The sequence below is a fragment of the Notamacropus eugenii genome, chromosome 5, assembly GCF_028372415.1.
Source record: "Notamacropus eugenii isolate mMacEug1 chromosome 5, mMacEug1.pri_v2, whole genome shotgun sequence".
NCBI classification, from domain to species: Eukaryota; Metazoa; Chordata; class Mammalia; order Diprotodontia; family Macropodidae; genus Notamacropus; species Notamacropus eugenii.
Genome location: NC_092876.1, coordinates 231,537,650 through 231,558,593, shown reverse-complemented (window position 1 = coordinate 231,558,593; position 20,944 = coordinate 231,537,650). Strand labels below are relative to the sequence as shown.

The 20,944-nt window shown below is 38.1% G+C and overlaps 1 protein-coding gene across 10 annotated transcripts in view; it reads right to left on the bottom strand.

The window, feature by feature from the left end:
• UBR3 (ubiquitin protein ligase E3 component n-recognin 3) overlaps positions 1 to 20,944 on the bottom strand; it is a 314,350-nt gene that overhangs the window by 30,116 nt on the left and 263,290 nt on the right. For 9 of the 10 annotated variants that reach the window (XM_072612269.1, XM_072612275.1, XM_072612270.1 and 6 more), the window contains 2 exons: positions 906 to 1,013; positions 473 to 598 (listed from right to left, as the gene is read on the bottom strand). In XM_072612269.1, the coding sequence (XP_072468370.1) occupies positions 473 to 598; positions 906 to 1,013 (234 nt within the window). Of the gene's footprint in view, positions 1 to 472; positions 599 to 905; positions 1,014 to 19,551; positions 20,057 to 20,944 lie in introns of those variants that run through there. The other variant, XM_072612278.1, reaches the window with a different exon arrangement.

Here is a 20,944-nt window from a genome sequence, read left to right as displayed (position 1 = left end):
CCTCAAGCTCTGTTCAGCAGCACATGCATTTGGTTAAGAAAGCATATGAAAATGGTTGAAGAAGAATGACAATGGGGAACAAGGAATACTTCAATTCCCAGATCACTATTAGTGAGTCTGAAAGTAGGAGAGAAAATCATGACTGTAAAGACTAGAGAGGGAAGTGGTATCATCAATATGAAGTCATGTATCAGTGAGGGTCAGAAGAATGAGAAACAAAGAGGTTTACAATGAAAAGAAGCTTGTTAATTATGGAGGATTTATTCCAGATGGGAAAGTGAAAAACACATGTGTATTTGAAGTGGGACCTTGCTAACAGTTGAAGCTAGGGAATAGGGTTTGTATATCAGCAGAAGGGCTCAGGATCACTGGGATGTGATGAATAAAAGAGGATAGGAGTATGCTAACCATTTAGCAGTGAGTCCAGGCAGAGTATGGACATTAGACTTTCCCAAACCCCTGCCAATCATACCTGACAACTTGGTAAATCTCCCCCAAAAAGGTGATGTTGAAGAAGGCTGGTGATCCTGAGAAAAGGTAAGCAGAACTGCTGTAAATATCTTTCTATGTTATCAGGAGACCAGGCAATAGGGTTAACCTAAAGTAGGGGAAAAAAAATTTTAATTAGAAAATTTACTTGGTAATATAGGGGGCAGGGACAGGGAAGAGGTTCTGACTCTGATTTCACTGGTATAGGGAACTTCCATTGTGGAAATTCCTTTCACTGACGTAGATCATCAAGTCACCTGCAATTTACAGTCTTATTTAGAAAGTGTCTGAGGCACAGAGAAGTTAAGAAACTGGTCATATATGCAGTATAACTCAGACATAGCTCATGAAATAAAATGTGGTAACAATTGTTTGACTACTGTTAGTGATATTTTTAATGTATGGAAAACGCTTACCATTCCAAGTTCTTCAGTTTCTCCTTCAAGGTACAACTTCCCTTTAGACAGTTCACTTATTACAAGGCTCAGTAAAACCTCCCAAGACTTTTCAGAATTGCACATATTCTAGAAGAAATAAAAATAAGGGATTAATTGAACTAGTCATTATAATTTGAGTCATAAAATCTGCACTGCACTGATTGTTGTCTTCAGTAGATAGAACTGTGATTACATTTTTATTTTAAACAAATAAACTTCCCTTTCTTGGAAATTAGATCACACACAAGACAGACTATATTTAAAATAAAACTGAGCAGGGAATGCTGTAAGTCAAACATTCTATTTCACCCTACTTAAATGAAACATACACATAATGTAGATAAATAGCTCAGACTTAAATAAATTTGACAGTTGTACATTAGTAGTTATTTTACAAGTAGAGAAAATAGAACTACAATCTGTACATTTAAATGCAGGCAATACAGTTATTGTATATATACAACATACATTTTTATAACTTTAGGGTTACAGAGGATTCATGTAAATTTTAATAAAGTATAAACTGGGTAGGAAACAAGCAAATCAGGCTATTCACTGTTGTACTAACAACAAAAAGACACTATAAAATAGTATAAAAACAGAATATAAATAATGAATAGCCATCACTGATTTTTCTTCCTTTTCCTCCAAGCTATGGTCTCTATCATATTATTTTACCCCTATTTATAGTCTGCTTTATACTGTGTACTATTATCTCATATATATTAAGTAATATTCCCACAATTAAAACACTTTGAGCATTGTTCGTGTTTCAGATTTCTTCTTCTATCCCTCACAGCACAGAATACATTGTAAATGTTCAATAAATTCTCAATTACTGAAACCTACTAAGCACTGGATTTTGTAGATGTTGATTATCACCCTACTGGAACATTGCCAGTTTAATCCTCATTTGAAATTTCCTTCTATTAAACCTGAAAATGTAGTTTGGAGTCAGGTTGTGAAGGGCTTTAAACCACAGAGAAGTTTGTATTTGATCTTAGATGTAAATGGGAGCCACTGGAACTTAGTAATCAGAGGAGTAGCATCATCATATTTGTACCTAAGGTATATTACTTTGGTATTAATGTGAATGAGGTATTAAAAGAGGGATCAAACTCGAGACAGGGAGACCAATTAAAAGGCTTTTGTAATAGTCCAGAAAAAAGCTGATGATAGCCTATGTGGGGCAGGGAAGATGTGAGTGGAGAGAGTAGGAGATAGATTTGAGAGATGTTAGGGAAACAAAATTAAGGAGATTGGAGGATGAATGGAAAAAGGAAGTGAGGAAGAATGAAGATTTAAGAATGACTTAGAGTATAAACCTAAGTAACTGATGCTGTCCTCAAAAGAAAGACAGATGGGTTTATGGAAAAAGATAATGAGTTCTGTTTTAGACATCTTGAATCTGAGATGCCTAAGGGACATCCAATTCAAAATGTTCAATCAGCAAGTGATGATGGAAGGCTGGAGCTCAGAAGACACCAGAGTTAGAAATTAAGAATTAATTAAGAATAACTAGTGTAAAGATTGAATCTATGGAAAATGATGAAGTCACCAAGTGAGAATCTAGAGAGAAAAGATGATGGCTCAGGACATCTCCTTGCTGTATAACCAGAGTTAAGGGGTGAGATATGAATGATGACCCAGCAAGGGAAAACTAGAAGAAGCAATCAGATAAAGAGGAATATAAGCAAGACAGAGAAGAATTACAAAAACCCAGAGAGAAGAAAGTATATAGAATGAAAGGCTGGTCAATACTGCAGACGAAGGTCAAGGAAGAGGAATGACCATCAGTTCTGACAATTAAGAGTCACTGTTACCTCTGGAAAGAGACTGCAAAGGGCTGAGAAGGGAGTGAGTAGTTTGGCTGAGAAAGGGAGGAGAAAGAGAAGACAAGAGCTTGAAGGGATGATAAGACTTAGTGAGGGCTTTTTAAGATGGAGGAGACTTAGGCATGTTTGCAGGCAGCAGGGAAAGAACCAGTAGATAAAGAGAGACTGAAGAATGAGGATAAGGATGGAAGTGAATTCCAGGACTAATCCAAGAGAATGCAGAAGAGTGTATGACTAAGAGTAGAAGAAATGGTAAATGGAAGGTTATTTTTTCATTTTATTTTTTCTTGTTTTTTTGAGGGGTGGGAGGCAACATGGTTAATACGGAAACATTTGACATGACTTCAAATGTATGAGTGGCATTATGCTGCTTGCCTTTTCATTGGGTGGGGGTAGAGCTAGCAGAGGCAAAGAGTTTGGAATCCAAAATTTAAAAATTAATGCTAAGAAAATAAACTTTTTTAAAAAGGAAAGAGTGCTGGTCTTAGCAAGGAAAAGGGCCACCACTTCATTAAACACTAGAGTAATGGAGGAGAGAAACAGTTTGAGGGTTTCTGAGATGTAGAGAAAGAAAGAAAAGGTTGCTCAGGGTGAATATCCTCCATTTCTCTGTACAAAATAAGGTAAAGTTCTCTTTGAAGATACTGGGGAGAACTGATAGTGATAACTGCAGCTCTGCCTGGTTTCAACTCCACTAAACAAGATGGCCCTCCCAAGATAAGTTCATCACTTCTAATTTCATCACAAAGCCATTAACTCAAGCCTGGATACTACTTTCCTTAGTCTCCTGTACAGTGGAATACCAAACTTCAACCAAAGCCTTCCTTTATAAAAAGGGGCAGCATTTGGACTCTAAGCTCACTCCCATTTGCATCTGCACCACAGCTTGGTTTCAACCCTAGGGAAGAGGATGGCTGGGTACCCTATGTTTTCCATCTTCTCCCTCTGCCTTCCATCTCTCACCCCCAGCCCCCAACTTTTCAGTGTTCTTTTATGTAAGTTCCTTGAGAGCAGGGTCTATCTTTTTCTTATTTATATCCCCAGTGCTTAGCACAGTGCCTGGCACACAGCTGGCATTTAATAAATATTTATTGAATTGAATGGAAGTTGCAAATAATGCAGATTTAGGCATGATTTGTGGAAAAAATTCCTAAGACCTAGAGCCATCCAAAAGAGCAAAGAGCTACCTGAGCTCCACTTCACTAAGGACCACATGTCAGAAATGTTGTAGAAGGGATTCAGGCCTAATTTGGACTAGTTGGCTTCTGAATTCCCCTCCAACTCTGAGAGTCAGAGATGAGTATTTGCCCAGGTTAGACAAACAGCCTCCCAATTTCTGTTCACCTTCATCACAGCATCATAGATTGAGAGTTCAGAGGGATATAAAAGAACATCAAGTCCAACCCACCTCCCTCACTTTACATATAAAGAAACTAAAACTCAGAGAAGGTATGGGATTTACTCAAGGTCACATATATATCAGGGCCAGGATTCCACACAAGTGGCATGGCCAAGATTCACACTCCAAAAATTGCACTATAATGCCTCCCCATTCAATCCATCCTTACCCCTACTGCCAAATTCCTAAATGTACAATTCTGATTGCTTTAATTTAATGCTCAAAAGCCTTTAACAGAATCTCACTAAAGATTAAAATGCCTAGAACCTAAAGAAAACATGTTTTTATAGAAGTTTCTCTTCTCACTCCTCATTCTCAAATTTCAACCTGTTGAGAACCTGTATCCCCTCAAGGTAACATTCAAATGCTAACTCATATTCAAAGGCTTTCATGATCCTTAAAGCAAGAAATTATCTTTCTTCTGAATTCTCATAGAATTTGTTTAAATTTCTTAGATATTACATTTTATATTAGAGTTATTTGTGAATATATCTTATGTCTCATATTAGATTAAGACCCTTAATGTTTTATCTCTATAGTTACCATCAGTACTTAGTATAGTACCTTTCCTATAACAGGCAATTAATAAATGTTTCCTGAATTTGTTAAATAAAGGGGCTACTAACAGCAAGTCCAGTAATAGATTATAATTTGAATCCACTGAAAAATTAATTTAATTGGCAGGATTAGATATCATAATCATTTATACTAATATGGCTATATAATTACTATTCAGGCCCTGATTTTACAAACTACTTTTGTCAATGAAATGTGAAAATCCAGATTTCTTTACTTAATGGTGCAAAACCATTTTATTCTGAGATTTAATATCTACAGATGAGAGATGACTATATATCCCATATTCTATTTTTGCAGAGATGAGGGAGTACTATTATTATTTTCTTAAGCTATCTATTTTTCCAAACCATTTTGTTTGCATTCAAGAATATTACATTATTACTGCTACAAAGTCTTGACTGGGAGCCAGAGATGCACAATGAGTTGACAATTAAAATGGAAAAAAAGTTTTTAAAAGTAATAGACATAGTAAACAGCCATTTATTAAGCATTTACTATGTGTCAGGCACCATACTAACTACTAAAGATAAAAAAGACAAAAACAGCCCCTGCTTTTAAGGAGCTGACATTCTGTGAAAGAAGATAACCTGTGTCACGGTATATATATCTGCATGTATATAACATGTATATGAATATATGTATATATGCATAAGTAAGACACATAAAAGAAGACACAAGGTAACCTTCTTTGGGAAACATCTAGCAGTTAAAGGGATAAAGAAAAAGCTCGTGCAAAAAGTACCATCTGAGCTGATTCTTTGAGGATGCCAGTAACCCCGAAGAGGCAAAAATGAAGAAGGAGAACACTTCCAGGCATGAAGGTTAGTGAAAAAGCAGGAAAATGGACAATGAAGTGTATGTGTGAGGACCAGTGAGAAGTCTAGCAAGGCTAAATGTGGAGGGAAGTAATATGAAAAGAGCAATGGAGTGGCAGAAAGGAAGCCAGGTTGCAAAGATCTTTAAATCCCAAAGGAAAGTTTCTATCTGATCAATGCAGAAAAACCATTGTCTCTGGAGTTAAAAATCAGGGTTCAAATCCAGCCTCTGACAACTCCCTGTGTCACTTTGGATAGGTCATTTAGGCCTCAATTTCCTCATCTTTATGAGGTGATTGGACCAGAGGGTCTTTAAGGTCACTTCCTACACTATGATACTATGATCCTTGAGGGAACCACAGTAATTTAATGAGAAGAAGAGAGCAATGGTAAGATCTATTCTTTAGAACATCATTTTGGAAGTTGTCTGAAGGAAGGAAGTCTGCAGCAATCAAATTATTGTTGAGGCTGGTAGAAAATAATGTAAAAATACGGAAAATTTCACAAGACAAAACATTTTTACTTTGAATATTTGTAGGTTAGAGAGTTAAGAAAAATCAAGTGGGATAATATTAAATAAAATAAAAATTCAATGTAACATAAGGGAATGCTTATTTAGCATTGATAGAAAACTAAAACTTCTGGCAAGATGGCTGCTTGAATGGGTCTATCTCCCACATACCTATGACTTTCCAGCAAAACCCTGAAGTTCACACTACACCAAGTAATAATGTAGAAATCCAATGAGAAGGGACAGCTAGGTGGCACAGTCAATAGAGCACTGGCCCTGGAATCAGGAGGACCTGACTTCAAATCCAGTGTCAGATACTTAACACTTAGGAGCTGTGTGACTCTTTCCTTTCTTTCTCTCAGATTTCAATCTGAGGAAAGGAGAATTGGCTAATGCCAAAAGAGGGTCACTGAAATATTTTTTAAATGCACAGAATAGAACAAAAAGAAGTACAGCAGCAAGACAATTTCTAAACTAATAATTTATTAGAATTTATTATACACATACATACATACACACACACAAAAAAAAATAAGCAATATGAAATGGAGATCCATGGTTTCATGCAGAATCTTTGTGTTCTGCTATAAGTAGGAAAGTGACATTTTTAATGTTTAAGCTCATGATAAAAAATAAAAATTAAAACAAAATTGACAAGGTGGTCATATTATTTTCTTTTATAGTTTTAATTCTTCATTTCTCTAATCTATTTTATTTAAAACTATTATACACATATATGCACCTATATACATATATACATGTGCGCATGTGTATATATGTATTTGTGTGTGTGGATACAAACATATACATACATACACACATATAGGCTCATACTGTTCCAAAGGATAACAAAACATTATGTGTTATTTTGTTAAAATACAGAAGAGCAAATAATTTCCTGACTTGCCTTAATGATAAGAAGATAAGAAGAAAAGATGATAAAAGATGATAACTGATAGGAAGAAAAACTGAGAAATCTCTGAAGAGACCAATATGGATACAGAGAAAATTTACACAACTCAGATTTTTAAAAGATTGTACACAAAAAATTCTTAGCACCTTCTGCCACCATCAGTGCAGAAGCAGAAAGAGGCTGCACAAGAGTGGGTACAATTTTGTATTTTTCCCTCAATTCATAGGTTGCCATAATTAAGAATTCATTACCAACTGACCAGTCTACTAGTAATGACCTTTTCCATATTTAGTTAGAGACTGGTCCTTGGAAATAAAATTCATTCTTTGCTAGACCTATACCTCTGCCAGGCCACAGTGAGGTAGAGAGTATGTAGGCACGCACAAAAGATAGGACCAAGAACAGTGACACAATATTGTAAGAATGATATCAAGAATGCTAAAGATTAGAATGAGCTAAAGCTGGCAAAGAAAACTAACAACAATAATAAAAATTTTTTAAAAGTTACAATAAGGAAAATCAAAGAAAGAAAACAAAGATTATTCAGGGTGGGTAGGATAAACAACAAAAAAAGTTAAGGCATAGATGCTCAATTTTTATAATTCTTCTCTTTTGTCTGCCAAGAAATATAACTTTGGATCTGAGAGGGGAAAAAATGGCTAATAAGGAGCTGATTACCACCACCACCGTCCTCAGAAGTAAAAGAGCACTTAGCTGTTCTTAATTAAATCAAGAACTGCTAACTGCTCCATTACTGGTCCAGATTAACTGCATCCTCAGCTGCTGAAGGAACTGTAGAGAACAGAAGTACCACAGAAATGAGCATTTATTACATGTGTACTATGTGCCAGGCATTATGATGAGTGATTAGGGAATATGAAAGAAAAAGCAAAAACTGTCCCTACTCTTAAGAAGCTTACATCCAAATAAAGACAACATATAGAAATCAAAAAATACAAGATAAATATATATTAGAGGGAAATAACATTAGAAGGTATGACACCAGCAACTGGAGACAATGGAGAGAGGGAGATCTCTTGGAGCAGGTGGGGTTTGACCCGAGTCTTGAAGGAAGGAAAGGATTACAAGAGTTGGAGGTTGAGAGAGAGAGCATTCCAGGCAAAGGGAACAATCAGTGCAAAGGAAGGTTTGGGAGAGAAGAGAATGAATTCCATTTTGGATGTGAGTCTGACATGCCTACAGGCAATCTGGGATGCAGAATGGAAGCCCAGAAGAGAGATTAGGGCTGAAAAAATCTATCTAGGAATCATAAGCACAGAGAAAACTGAACTCCTGGAAGCGGAGAGATAATTAAGTGAGAGACTATTAAGGGAAAAGAGAAGAGGGCCTCTTTTGGAGAAAACCAATAGCTAGTAGGTGAAACACATAAAAATTCAGCAAAAGAGCTTAAGGAGGGGTCAGACAGGTAGGAGAACTAAGAAAGAAAAGAGTTATAAAAGCTTATAGAGGAACAGGTATACAGCAGGAGAAAAGGGTCAGCACTATCAAATACTGCAAACAGGTCAAGAAGAATGAAGATTTTAAAAAAGGCCAGTAGATGTGGCAATTAAGAGATGATGAGAAGGTGGGGCCAGGATGATGAATGGTGGAGAGCAGTGCAGTGAGCTCCTCCACAAAATGGCCCCCAACAGATCTAGAAAATGCACCACATTGTGTCCTGATGGAGAAATCTAAAAAAAGTTAGTGAATCCTTTGTCCCTCCTAGCTTGGCACAGGAAGAAAGTCAGGGAACCTGTGGACTGTGAGGCTGGAGCTCCCTGTACGTGAGCACTTCAGCTGAAGTTCAGGGAAAGAGGAGGTGTCAAAGGCCCAGGCTGGACTCAGCAGGGATCTGCACCCAGGGCAGCTTGCTGGGTAGGGAACCCTGCGAGGGAATAGAGAAAGGAGCAAGTTCAGCAGCAGTAGTAGCAAGGCAGTATGGCTCAGACCCCAGGCCCAGCATCTATCCCAGCCTGCAGAGGAATAACCATGGAAGGAATCTCAGACCAAAGGGGAGCCTATTATGTAGTTGCTGAACTAGAGATGTGCAGCTGGCTAACAGAGACCAAGTCGAGAGAAGTAGTAGTGTACTTTGCTCAAACTCAAACCCAGGTCAAGAACTCAGACCAAGAGGGTATCAGTCAGACTTGCCCTAGATTAGATCATTTTGGAAGCACTGAAAGTTAGGAAGTCCCCAGCTTGTCCCAGAGATCCCAGAGAAACATAACACTCAATACTCCAAGAAAGTAGCAACAGCATCAGCCTAGACTATCCCCCCAGAAGTATGACAGAGCCCATTTTTAACACCAAGTCCTAAGCGAGGAAGTAGGCTAGAAGAACGAGCAAACAAAAAAAGAATCCCAACATCATAAGCTATGGTGACAGACACTCAACACATAAATCTATAATAAGAGAACAGTTCTAAAACATCTACAAACAAAACCTCAGAGAAAAACCCAGCTTGGGCACAACTTCAGCTAAAATTCCTGGAAGAGATGAAACATGATAAAAAGAGTTTTTAAGTATTTTTATAAATGAGAGTACTTAAGGAAAAAATTGGAAAAGAAATGAGAGCTATGAAAGAATTAGACAGAAAAAAGACAGCTTAGCACAAGAGATACAAAATTTGATACAAGCAACAAACTCCCCTAAAATTAGAGTGGAGCAAATAAAAGCCAATGACTTTATGAGGCAATAAACAAAATGAAAGATTGGAAAAAAAGAAAATGTAAGATATCTCATAGTAAGAAGAAGTGATCTGGATAACAAATGGAAGAGAAAGAATTTGAGAATTATTGTACTACCTTAAAATCACAACTAAAACAAGAGCCTAGATATCCTACTTCAAGAAATATTAAAACAAAACCACCCACATTTCTTAGAGCCAGATGACCAAAAAGAAATGAAAGAGTCCACTGGTCACTTCATGAAAAAAACAGTCCAAAATGAAAATTCCCAGGAATATCCTAGGAAAATCTAGAGCTTCTAAGTCAAAATTAAAATATAGCAATCATCCAGAAAGAAAAATCCAATACCAAGGAGCCACAGTCAGGATCACACAAAATTTAGCAGCCACCACTGTAAAGGACTGGAGAACCTGGGATACAGTATTCCGGAAGAGAAAGGATGTGGGCATAGAGCCAAAAATAATTCACCTAGCAAAACTAAGTATAATGCTATAGGGTGGAAAATGATACTTTAATGAAATAGAAGACTTCCAAGTATTCCTGATTAAAAAAAGCCTAGAGATACAGAGAAACTCTGAATTTCAAACACAAAAGCAAAGAGAAATATAAAAAGGCAAACATGAATAAAAGTACTAAAAAAGATAAACTTATATTTAATTTGGAAAGATGATACACGCATCCCCTCTGAATCCTATCATCATCTGAGGTTATAGAGGGAGTCCAATTAAACAGAAGGCCTGAGAGTAGTTTGGTTATATCTTGATGATTCTAAGAAGGGAAAGAAAGGGGAAGAGGAATACACTGGGAGGGAAAGGAAATGAAGGTTAGGAAAAATTATTTCACATAATCAGGGTACACAAATAGACATCTATACAAATAAAGAGGAAAGGATTGAGGGAAGTGTCTGTCACTTGAAACTCACTCTCATCTGAGTGTCATAAAATGGAAGAATATACACAGGCATACACACACAGAGCTGGGTACAAAAATACATTTTACTCAACAGAGAAAGAGGAGAGAAAAAGGAGAATGGGGGAGGCGGAATTAGGAGAGGTAGATAAAGGGGAGGAATAGCTCTAAGCAAAAATAGTTCTAAAGATATACAAAAATATTAATAGCTCTTTTAGAGGGAGTAAAGACTGGAAAGCTAAAAGAGTACCCATAAATTGGGGAATAGATGAACAAGTTATAGTACAGTTATGAATAGAATACTATTGCTTCACTCTTATCAGTATAATAGCAAACAATGATTTCAGAGAACTACTGATGAAATATGCTACCTACCTCTTGATAGAGAGGTGAAAGGCTATGAATGCAGAATGTGACAAATTTTTTTTGGACATGGTCAAAGTGTAATTTGTTTTGGTTGATTATATTTGCAATGGATTTTTTTTTCTTGTGTTCTCAGTTGAAGAGGGGGTAAAGTGGGAGGATGAGAAAGAAGGCAAATTTTGGATGACTAAAACAAATATTTTTTTAAATTAAAAAAATTACCAATAACTGTAAAGAGATTGGTTTTAGTTAAATAATGAGATTAGAAGATACAGAGTAGTAGTTTTGGAGGAGAGGAATAAAGATATCAAGTACACATGGCTTTTTACAAGGAATTTAGTTAAGGAGAGGAAAGATACAGAATGACAAGGGGAAGATTTTTCAAGAATGAAGAAGACTTAGGTAAGCTTGTAGATAGAAAACAAAGAAGCCAGAAAACAGGGAGAGATTGAAGATTAGAAAGAGAATGGCACATAGGGGTTAAGGAAATCTGCTAGAGAAGATGACATTAAGGGTATGTTAAAGGACTTGGCTTTGACAAGCAGAAAGGCCACCTCAAAATCTGAAGCTGGAGGAAATAGTGGGACCACCTCATCATTAGTCTGTAGATGCAGGAGAAGATAGCGATGTCATTGGAAGTGAAATGAAGATGAGAGACAAGAAAGCTCTCTACAAATGGCCTCCATTTTTTCAAGAAAATGGATGAAAATGGAATTTTTAGACTACTGATTAGGAATTTTGACTTACATCACCAGACAAATTCTAGATTATTTTTAAAAAAAAGATAGTGAACACTTAGAAAAGGAAACAGTGATCACAATAAACCAACAGGAATTCATCAAGACAATGTCATTTTGGGCTAATCTTGATTCCTTTGATGAAAAGGTCAATAAATTGGTATATCTGAGAAATGCTTTTAGATATCATTGGGGCAGCTAAGTGGTCCAGTGGATAAAGCACCAGTGCAGGAGTCAGGAGGACCTGAGATCAACTCTCACCTCAGACCCTTGACACTCACTAACTGTGTGACCTTGGGCAAGTCACTTAACCCCAATTGCCTCATCCTGGGTCATCTCCAGTCATCCTGATGAATATCTGGTCACTGGATTCAGATGGCTCTGGAGGAGAAGTGAGGCTGGTGACCTGCACAGCCCTCCCTCACTCAAAATAAAGTAAAGTGCAAGTCATGTCATTATTTCTCTGATGGCATGGTCTTCTTCAGCAATGAAGAATGAAAACACTTCATTAGATATCATTATTAAGAGTTTAACAAAATATTTAACAAAGTATCTCATTGCTCTGGCAAAGATGGAGATACGTGGTTATATAATAATATATTTAGATGGATTCAGAATTTTCTGGATGTCATTTTGGAAAGAGACTGCCAGTGCACAGTCCCAAAGGACTGTGTTTTGCCGTGAGGATTTTCTTAAACATTTTCTTAATGGAGAAAAGCAGAAATTATAAAATTTACAGATGACTCAAAGCTAGCAGGGATAGATGGCACAACAGATGACATAATCAAGATCCAAAGAGATCTTAATGGTTTAGAAAATTGGGCTGAATCTAATAAGATGAAATAAGAATATATGTAAATTTTACCCTTGGGTTCAAAAAACTAACTTTACAAGTTAAAGAGGCAGGCATGGTTAGACAGGTAAAGAAGGCAGTTTTAATAGAATAAAAACTCCATATGAGTTAACAGTGAGGACATTGTAGACAAAAAACAAAACAAAACAAAAACCCAAATAGAATCTGAGGAAGCATTAAGACAAGAACAGCTTCCAGAAAGAGATAGCAAGCATAGTACAGTAAAAAATTTTACTAGCCTTGGTTTCAAGAAGATCTGGTTTAACTCCAATCTTTTACACATACTGGCTGTTTAACTCGGGATAGTCACTTAAGCTTTCAGATTCCTTAGGCAATTCTCTAATACTTTAAATTACAGAAAAGTTGCCAGTATGCATTGCTAAAAAAAGAATTTCCTCACCAGGAATTCTCTACCCTGATTCATCACAGATTCGGGGGCTTGGGAAGGCAGAGAACTATTTTCAATCTATTTTCAATTCTAAGCAGCATGATTTTAGAAGGATTCTGATGTTAAAGAACATTTAGAGGAAGACTACCAAGACAGTGTCAAATAATGATCAGTAGAAAGACCTGCAGATGTTAGGTCTAGAGAAGAAGACATTCAGGGGAGACATTATGGCTGTTTTCAAGTACTAAAAAAGCTGTCATGTTCAAAAGGCAAGAAGGGAATTCAAAAGAGAAGTTAGGACTAGATATGTGGAACTGGATAGATAAGTGCAGATGATTCCCAGATGATAACTAAACTCATTATAGTTAATAAGATGCCAACTGAGATGGTACAGAGGGAGAAATAAACCTGTTGCCAGAGACTTCACTAGAGCAAAATTCTCAGCTTTCCTTTCAATTAAATCAATATTATACTGATAAGATATAGCCAGTGGCAGATGTCACATTATACCCATAATGATTCCAGGTACTTCAACATGAAGAAAAATTTAAAATGCATTTCCTATCCATAGACACAATTTGTTGCCTCAATCCACAACCTGTTCTGCATTTAAGAATTATTTTGATGCAGTAATATTTTAAAATTCTTGTTAAAATGGAGGAAACTATCTCATAGACTAGTACAATTTTTCATGTAATAAAATATTTCATGTGTCAAGAAAGTAAAACATTAACAATATATAAGGAATAGGCAGAGACATGATGGCCAAGTAGAAAGAAGTGGTTCCAAGAGCTCCCCTCCACCAGAAACTTTACCAAACAGATCTAGAGAATACACCAAACCGGATCTTGGAGAAATTCAAGACAAAGTCACAGTAAATCATTTTTCCTGTCCAGTTCTGCAAAGGGAGACAGAAAGATTTGCAGACATCCACTTAGAGTGGGTTCTAACCAGGAGCACTCTGCCCAGAGTACTCCAGTCCAGGAGGAGGCTGTTCACCAGAACATATGTGGGTCTGAGACCCATTCTGGGGCATCTCCATGAGGACAGATGTCATGGCAGTTTTGTCATTTACTACCCAGTCCTGGATCACAGATCCAGGGCAGACTGAGGAAAGGGGTTTTCTCTCTCTATCGATGGACACAGACCAATGTATGATAGGACCACAGATTTAGAACTGGATGGGACCTGACAGGCCATCACGTCCAACTCCTGCGATGGAGAGAATCGGAAACAAATGAGAAAACAAAGGTTTGAGCTTCTGAGTATATCTATTTATTAGGCAATGCATGCCAACTGCACAACAAATCAGGACTGGGCCTCCTCAGCTTGGCACTGGACCCCAGTTAGAGGTGGAAACAGATTTTTTTATTCATTAAAAGAAAACAATTAAAAGGCTACAAACCAGGATACAAAATTAGGTAATCTGATTTCTAATTGGAGGAAAGATTAGGAACTTCCTGAATTGAGAGGGGGAGAGTAAATAGGTGCAATTCCCTGAAATCAGAAAGAGATGTCCTAACTACTCCCCCCCAAAGTGTCTCTATTCAATCAAAAGAACAAGGAAATAGTAATTGACTGACCACTATAGGGCCAGTTTTCAGATAAGACATATGCATCATGAGATGTATAATTATAAGAAAAATCCCTGTATTAATCTTGAGATCCAACTGCGTTTCTGAGTCAGTATAACCTAAGGTCCTTCGTTAAGGGTTTTTAAGCAACAGAGAGGCATGATCTAGCTTTCCAACCACACAGGGCTAGGTTCAAACAAGGAAATAAAGTTTTCTCACAATTCATGTAACTGAATTACATTTTTCTCACAAAGCAGAAATTGAACTAGATGTATTATTGAACAGAAAGGGAACTGAGCTGGATACAGAACTGAGTCACGAGACGAAGTCAGTGAAGTTCACTCAATTTGTACAATTCCCAAATGATCTCAAAAGAAAAATGGAAAGGGTGGGGAAGATTGTGTGTGTGAGGGAGGAGGGGTGAATTGAGGGAAGGGAGAGGAAGACTGGGGGAAATTATCTCACTTAAATAATGTACACAAGGAATTTATACAACAAGGAGGGGACACTGAGAGACAGGGAACACTTCCACCTCAGTCTTATCTGCACTGGTCAAAGGAAGGAAGTTTGTACATACAAAGAGTACAAAAATATATCTTACCATAACATCAGGTAAAAAGAAGGAAAAGGGGTTAAGGGAAAATAAGAGAATAAGACTGAGGGTAGATTAAGGAGTAATTAGTCTGATGCAAAACAACTCTTAAAGAGAGGATAGTTAAGAAAGAAATGGAAAAGTGGGAGAAAATAGGATGGAGGGAAATACAGAATTAGCAATCATAACTAAGAATGTGAATTGGATGAACTCACCCATAAAACAGAAAAGGAGGAAAGAATGGGTTTAAAACCAGAACCCAACAATATGTTATTGACAACAAAAACACTTAAAAATAAAATAAGGGGGGGGGGGCGGAGCAGAAAGATGCACATACACATAGCTCTGAACCCACAACCCACAGAACGGCTAGAGGGGATCAACTCACGGTGAATTCTGCACCCAGAGGCCACGGAATATTGGAGCGAGGGAGATTTCTGTTCCGGAGAGACCTGCAAACCTCTCGCGGGGGGTCCTTCGCGCTGCGGACTGGGCGCTGGGACTGGGAGCTGAGTGCAGCCCTGCAGCGGCCGCGACACCGTGAGGAAAAGATCCGAGCGGGCTACAGGGATGGGATCTCCAGCGGCCACACAGGTCTCTCCACCCACAGAGGGACCTGCAAACCTCTCGCAAAAGGTCCATCACGCTGCAGACGCGGAGCCCAGCCCAGACCTGCGGCGGCCGCGGCTCCGAGAGGTACAGACCCGAGCAGGCTTCAGGGACGGGATCTCCAGCAGCGGCACAAGCCCCTCCACCCACAGGTGACGGGGTCGGTGAGAGAGTCTCTTTGGCGGGTCGAGAGGAGAGTGGGGTGCCCCCATGGCTCAGGCCCCCCGGGAGATAGAAGCTGAGAGGCAGCTGCAGACAGCGGCTCCCCAAGCGGGCGGGAGCCTGGATCCATTGTGGAAGGTCTGTACATAAACCCCCTGAGGGAACTGAGCCTGAGGGGCGGCCCTGCCCCGACCTGACCACCTGAACTTAATTCTCACACTGAATAGCAGCCCTGCCCCCGCCAAAAGCCCTAAGGCAGGAAGCAGCATTTGAATCCCAGTCCCCAAACGCTGGCTGGGAGGACCAGGAGGTGAGGTGGGTGTGAGGAGAATATTCAGAGGTCAAGTCACTGACTGGGGAGAATGCCCAGGAAAGGGAAAAGAAATAAAACTATTGATGGCTACTTTCTTGGAGAACAGACATTTCCTCCCTTCCTTTCTGATGAGGAAGAACAATGCTTACCATCAGACAAAGACACAGAAATCAAGGCTTCTGTGTCCCAGCCCACCCAGTGGGCTCAGGCCATGGAAGAGCTCAAAAAGAATTTTGAAAATCAAGTTAGAGAGGTGGAGGAAAAACTGGGAAGAGAAATGAGAGGGATGAAAGAGAAGCATGAAAAGCAGATCAGCTCCCTGCTAAAGGAGAACCAAAAAAATGGTGAAGAAATTAACACCTTGAAAACTAGCCTAACTCAACTGGCAAAAGAGGTTCAGAAAGCCAATGAGGAGAAGAATGCTTTCAAAAGCAGAATTAGCCAAATGGAAAAGAAGATTCAAAAGCTCACTGAAGAAAATAGTTCTTTCAAAACTAGAATGGCACAGATGGACGCTAAGGACTTTATGAGAAAGACAGATATCACAGAACATAGCGAGAAGATTCGAAAAATGGAAGATAATGTGAAATATCTTATTGGAAAAACAACTGACCTGGAAAATACATTCAGGAGAGACAATGTAAAAATTCTGGGACTACCTGAAAACCATGATCAAAAGAAGAGCCTAGACATCATCTTCCATGAAATTATCAAGGAAAACTGCCCTGAGATTCTAGAACCAGAGGGCAAAATAAATATTCAAGGAATCCACAGAACACTGCCTGAAAGAGATCCAAAAAGAGAAACTCCTAGGAGCATTGTGGCCAAATTCCAGAATTCCCAGGTCAAAGAGAAAATATTGCAAGCAGCTAGAAAGAAACAATTCAAGTATTGTGGAAATACAATCAGGATAACACAAGATCTAGCACCCTCTACATTAAGGGATCGAAGGGAATGGAATAGGATATTCCAGAAGTCAAAGGAACTAGGACTAAAACCAAGAATCACCTACCCAGCAAAACTGACTATAATACTTCAGGGGAAAAAATGGTCTTTCAATGAAATGGAGGATTTTCAGGTTTTCTTGATGAAAAGACCAGAGCTGAAAAGAAAATTTGACTTTCAAACACAAGAATGAAGAGAACCATGAAAAGGTGAACAGCAAAGAGAAGTCATAAGGGACTTACTAAAGTTGAACTGTTTACATTCCTACATGGAAAGACAATATTTGTAACTCTTGAAACATTTCAGTATCTGGGTACTGGGTGGGAGTACACACACACACATGCACACACGCACACATACATAGAGACAGAGAGTGCACAGAGTGAATTGAAGAGGATGGGATCATATCTTAAAAAAAAAAAATGAAATCAAGCAGTGAGAGAGAAATATTGGGAGGAGAAAGGGAGAAATTGAATGGTGCAAATTATCTCTCATAAAAGAGGCAAGCAAAGACTTATTAGTGGAGGGATAAAGAGGGGAGGCGAGAGAAAATCATGAGGTCTACTCTCATCACATTCCACTAAAGGAAAGAATAAAATGCACACTCATTTTGATAGGAAAATCTATCTCACAATACAGGAGAGTGGGGGACAGGGGCACAAGCAGGGTGGGGGGGAGGATGGAGGGGAGGGCATGGGGAGGAGAATGCAATCCGAGGTTGACACTCATGGGGAGGGAAAGGATCTTAAGAAAATAGAAGTAATGGGGGACAGGATAGGATGGAGGGAAATATAGTTAGTCCCATACAACACAACTAGTATGGAAATCATTTGCAAAACTACACAGATTTGGCCTATATTGAATTGCTTGTCCTCCAAAGGGAAGGGGTGGAGAGGGAGAGAGCTAAAGAAGTTGGAACTCAAAGTCTTAGGATAAACTGTAATGTTCTTACCACTAGGAAATAAGAAATACAGGTTAAGGGGTAAAGAAAGCTATCTGGCCCTACAGGACAAAAGAGAAGATGGAGACAAGGGCAGAGAGGGAGGATAGAAGAGAGAGCAGATTGGTCACAGGGGCAATTAGAATGCTTGGGCTTGGGGGGGGAAGGGGATAAAAGGGGACAAAATTTGTAACCCAAAACTTTGTGAAAATAAATGTTAAAAGTTAAATAAAAAAAATAAAATAAAATATAGAGAGAATTAAAATTAGACTGTAAGCTCCTCAAGGGTAGGGACTGTATTTATCTAGAAAATATAACTAAACCAAATTCTGATGAGGAAATTCAGAAAAAAAGTATGTCATTAGTCCAGCCCAGTTCAACAAAAAGGGAGACAGAAAGGGAGGTCTGAGTATAATGGGGAGGGGCAGTTGCATGCCATTCCTTAGTACTCCAGTACACAGGGCAAGAAAAGGTCCCAGACCCATACCAGGGCACACCAATAAGGACAAGTGCCAACCAGCAGCTTATGTCACCCATTACACAGTTCCAACCTGAAGATCCAAGGGAGGCTGAGAAGGGGGCTGTCCCCAGGGAAGTGGTGTTCTGGGTAGAAAGGTATATGAAAAAATTCTCCAAATCACTAATTATTGGGATATACAAATTAAAAATAACTCCACAGTATTAGCTGACAAAGTGACAAAAAATGAAAATGACAAATGTTGGAGGGGCTGTGGGGAACAAGGTACCTTAATGCACTGCTAGTGGAGCAGTGAATGGGGTCTAGTCATTTTAGAAAGCAACTTGGAACTACATCTCAAAAGTTATTAATCTATGCATACACTTTGATTCAGTGTTGACTGCTACTAGGTTTATATTCCAAAAAGATCAAAGAAAGAGAAAAAGGACCAATATGTACAAAAATATTTACAGTAGTTCTTTTTGCCAAGAACTGGAAGCTGAGGGTGCTCATCAAGTGGGGCATGGCTGAACAAGCTGTGATTTATAAAGATGACAGAATACTATTGTGCTATAAGAAGTAACGATGGGGATAGTTTCAGAAGACTTGTTTGAAATGATGAGAACTGAAGTGAGCTGAACCAGAATAATAATTTATACAATAAGAACAATATTGCAGAGATAAACATCTCTGAAAGACACAACGATCAGCCACAATTCCAAAGAACTTATTATCTATCTATCCATCTTTAGATGAGTAGAATTGAAGACCATTTTCTTTCTTTTTCCCTTCCTTTTTTTTTTCCAGAGGGAAGGGGGAAGCCAGGCTAATTAGGAAACTTATTTAATTGTACATGTTTGTAAGAGGTTTTGTTTTTCTTGCCTTCTCAATGAGTATGAGAGGAGGGATATAGAGAATTTTCAGACTTGAAAAGAAAATGAAATTTAATTTTTAAATACTTCAAAAAAAAGTTTATTTTATTATTTTAAAAAATAAACTTTGAATAAAGTGATTTCTTTTAAACCTAAAAAGCAAGTCCAAAGTAAGGCACTAAGGTAGTATTTACACAGTGTCCTAAAAGTCTTAGTACAGTTTTAAACTATTAAAAGGCTGAAGTTTTAACTTTCAGTAGCTTAAAACTGCACTAAGACTTTGTGGACACCTTTACAAGTCATTAAGAACAGAATTTTTATTTTTAACAATGGTACTTCCATTTTTCAGTTTCATTATAACAGGAACAAATAACAGATTAAGTAAGTATGGGCTAAGTCAAATACTGACCAATGTAATAAAGGTAAAATTTCGCTATAGTGCTTATAGGAGAGACAGTAAAAGAAAGATCAGTAATATGAACAAAGGCCACTTGTTTTCATATTTAGGGGCATAATCAGAAGACTTCAATGAGGCTACCCTTCCACATCAGGGAACATGTGGTACAGTGGAAAAGTTTTGGAGTCAGAGGATCTGATTTCAAATCCTGGCTCTGCTACTTACTACTTGTATGACCTTGGGCAAGTCACTTAATCTCTCTGGGTCTCAGTTTCTTTATCTGTAAAATGAAGGCGTTGGACTAGATTATCTCAAGGGCCCCTTACAAATTATATCCTATGATCTTGCTTCGACAACGTTTCTTAAATAATTCTATTCCTACTATCACTACACTGCAAGTCCTTTACCTTGCCTTGAGACTGTTGTGATAGCCTAAGCAGCATGCCTCCCTCCAGTCTCTCTACGTGCTTGGTTCTAATCTACCTAAGGCTGTTACAATAAAGATTCCTAAACTTATCTCCATTCTCATGGCCTTGCTCAAATAACTTCTATAGTTTTTTTTTTTAATTCCCTATAACACTGATTCCCTACAAAAGATAAAAATGACAAATATTGGAGGAGCTGTGGGAAAACAGGTTTAGGGAAACAGGAAAGGTTCCACAAATCTTCATATTATATTCATGCAAAAATTTAACTAACCCTCCCTATCAAACCTTTCCTCTTAGGGGAAAAAAATTAAACTTCAGCAATATCAACTAACACAAAGACTGTGTGCAATAGTATTCACAAGATTCCACCCCATAGTTTCCACCTTTTTCAACAAAATAGAGGTAGATGCATTTTCCCATCTTTTTTTTGTAGGGCAAAATTTGATTATTATAATTGTACATAGTACAACAGCTTTCACATACAGGTCCACAAAATTTAACATAAGAAGGAAACTTTATACTAAAAGTAAAGCAATTAAATTAAATATAAATTCCTAAGCATAACACTGAAGGGCTTTCCTACTTTGGATTCTATCTGTCTTTTCAGTCTTTTTTTCCTTCTATTCCCCTTCAAATATTCTGTTTTAAACCAAACAGCACTACTCACTATTCCCTGAATATACTTTATTCAACCTCTGTGCCTTTGCCCACAGTGTTCTTTCCACCTGAAATGCCATCCC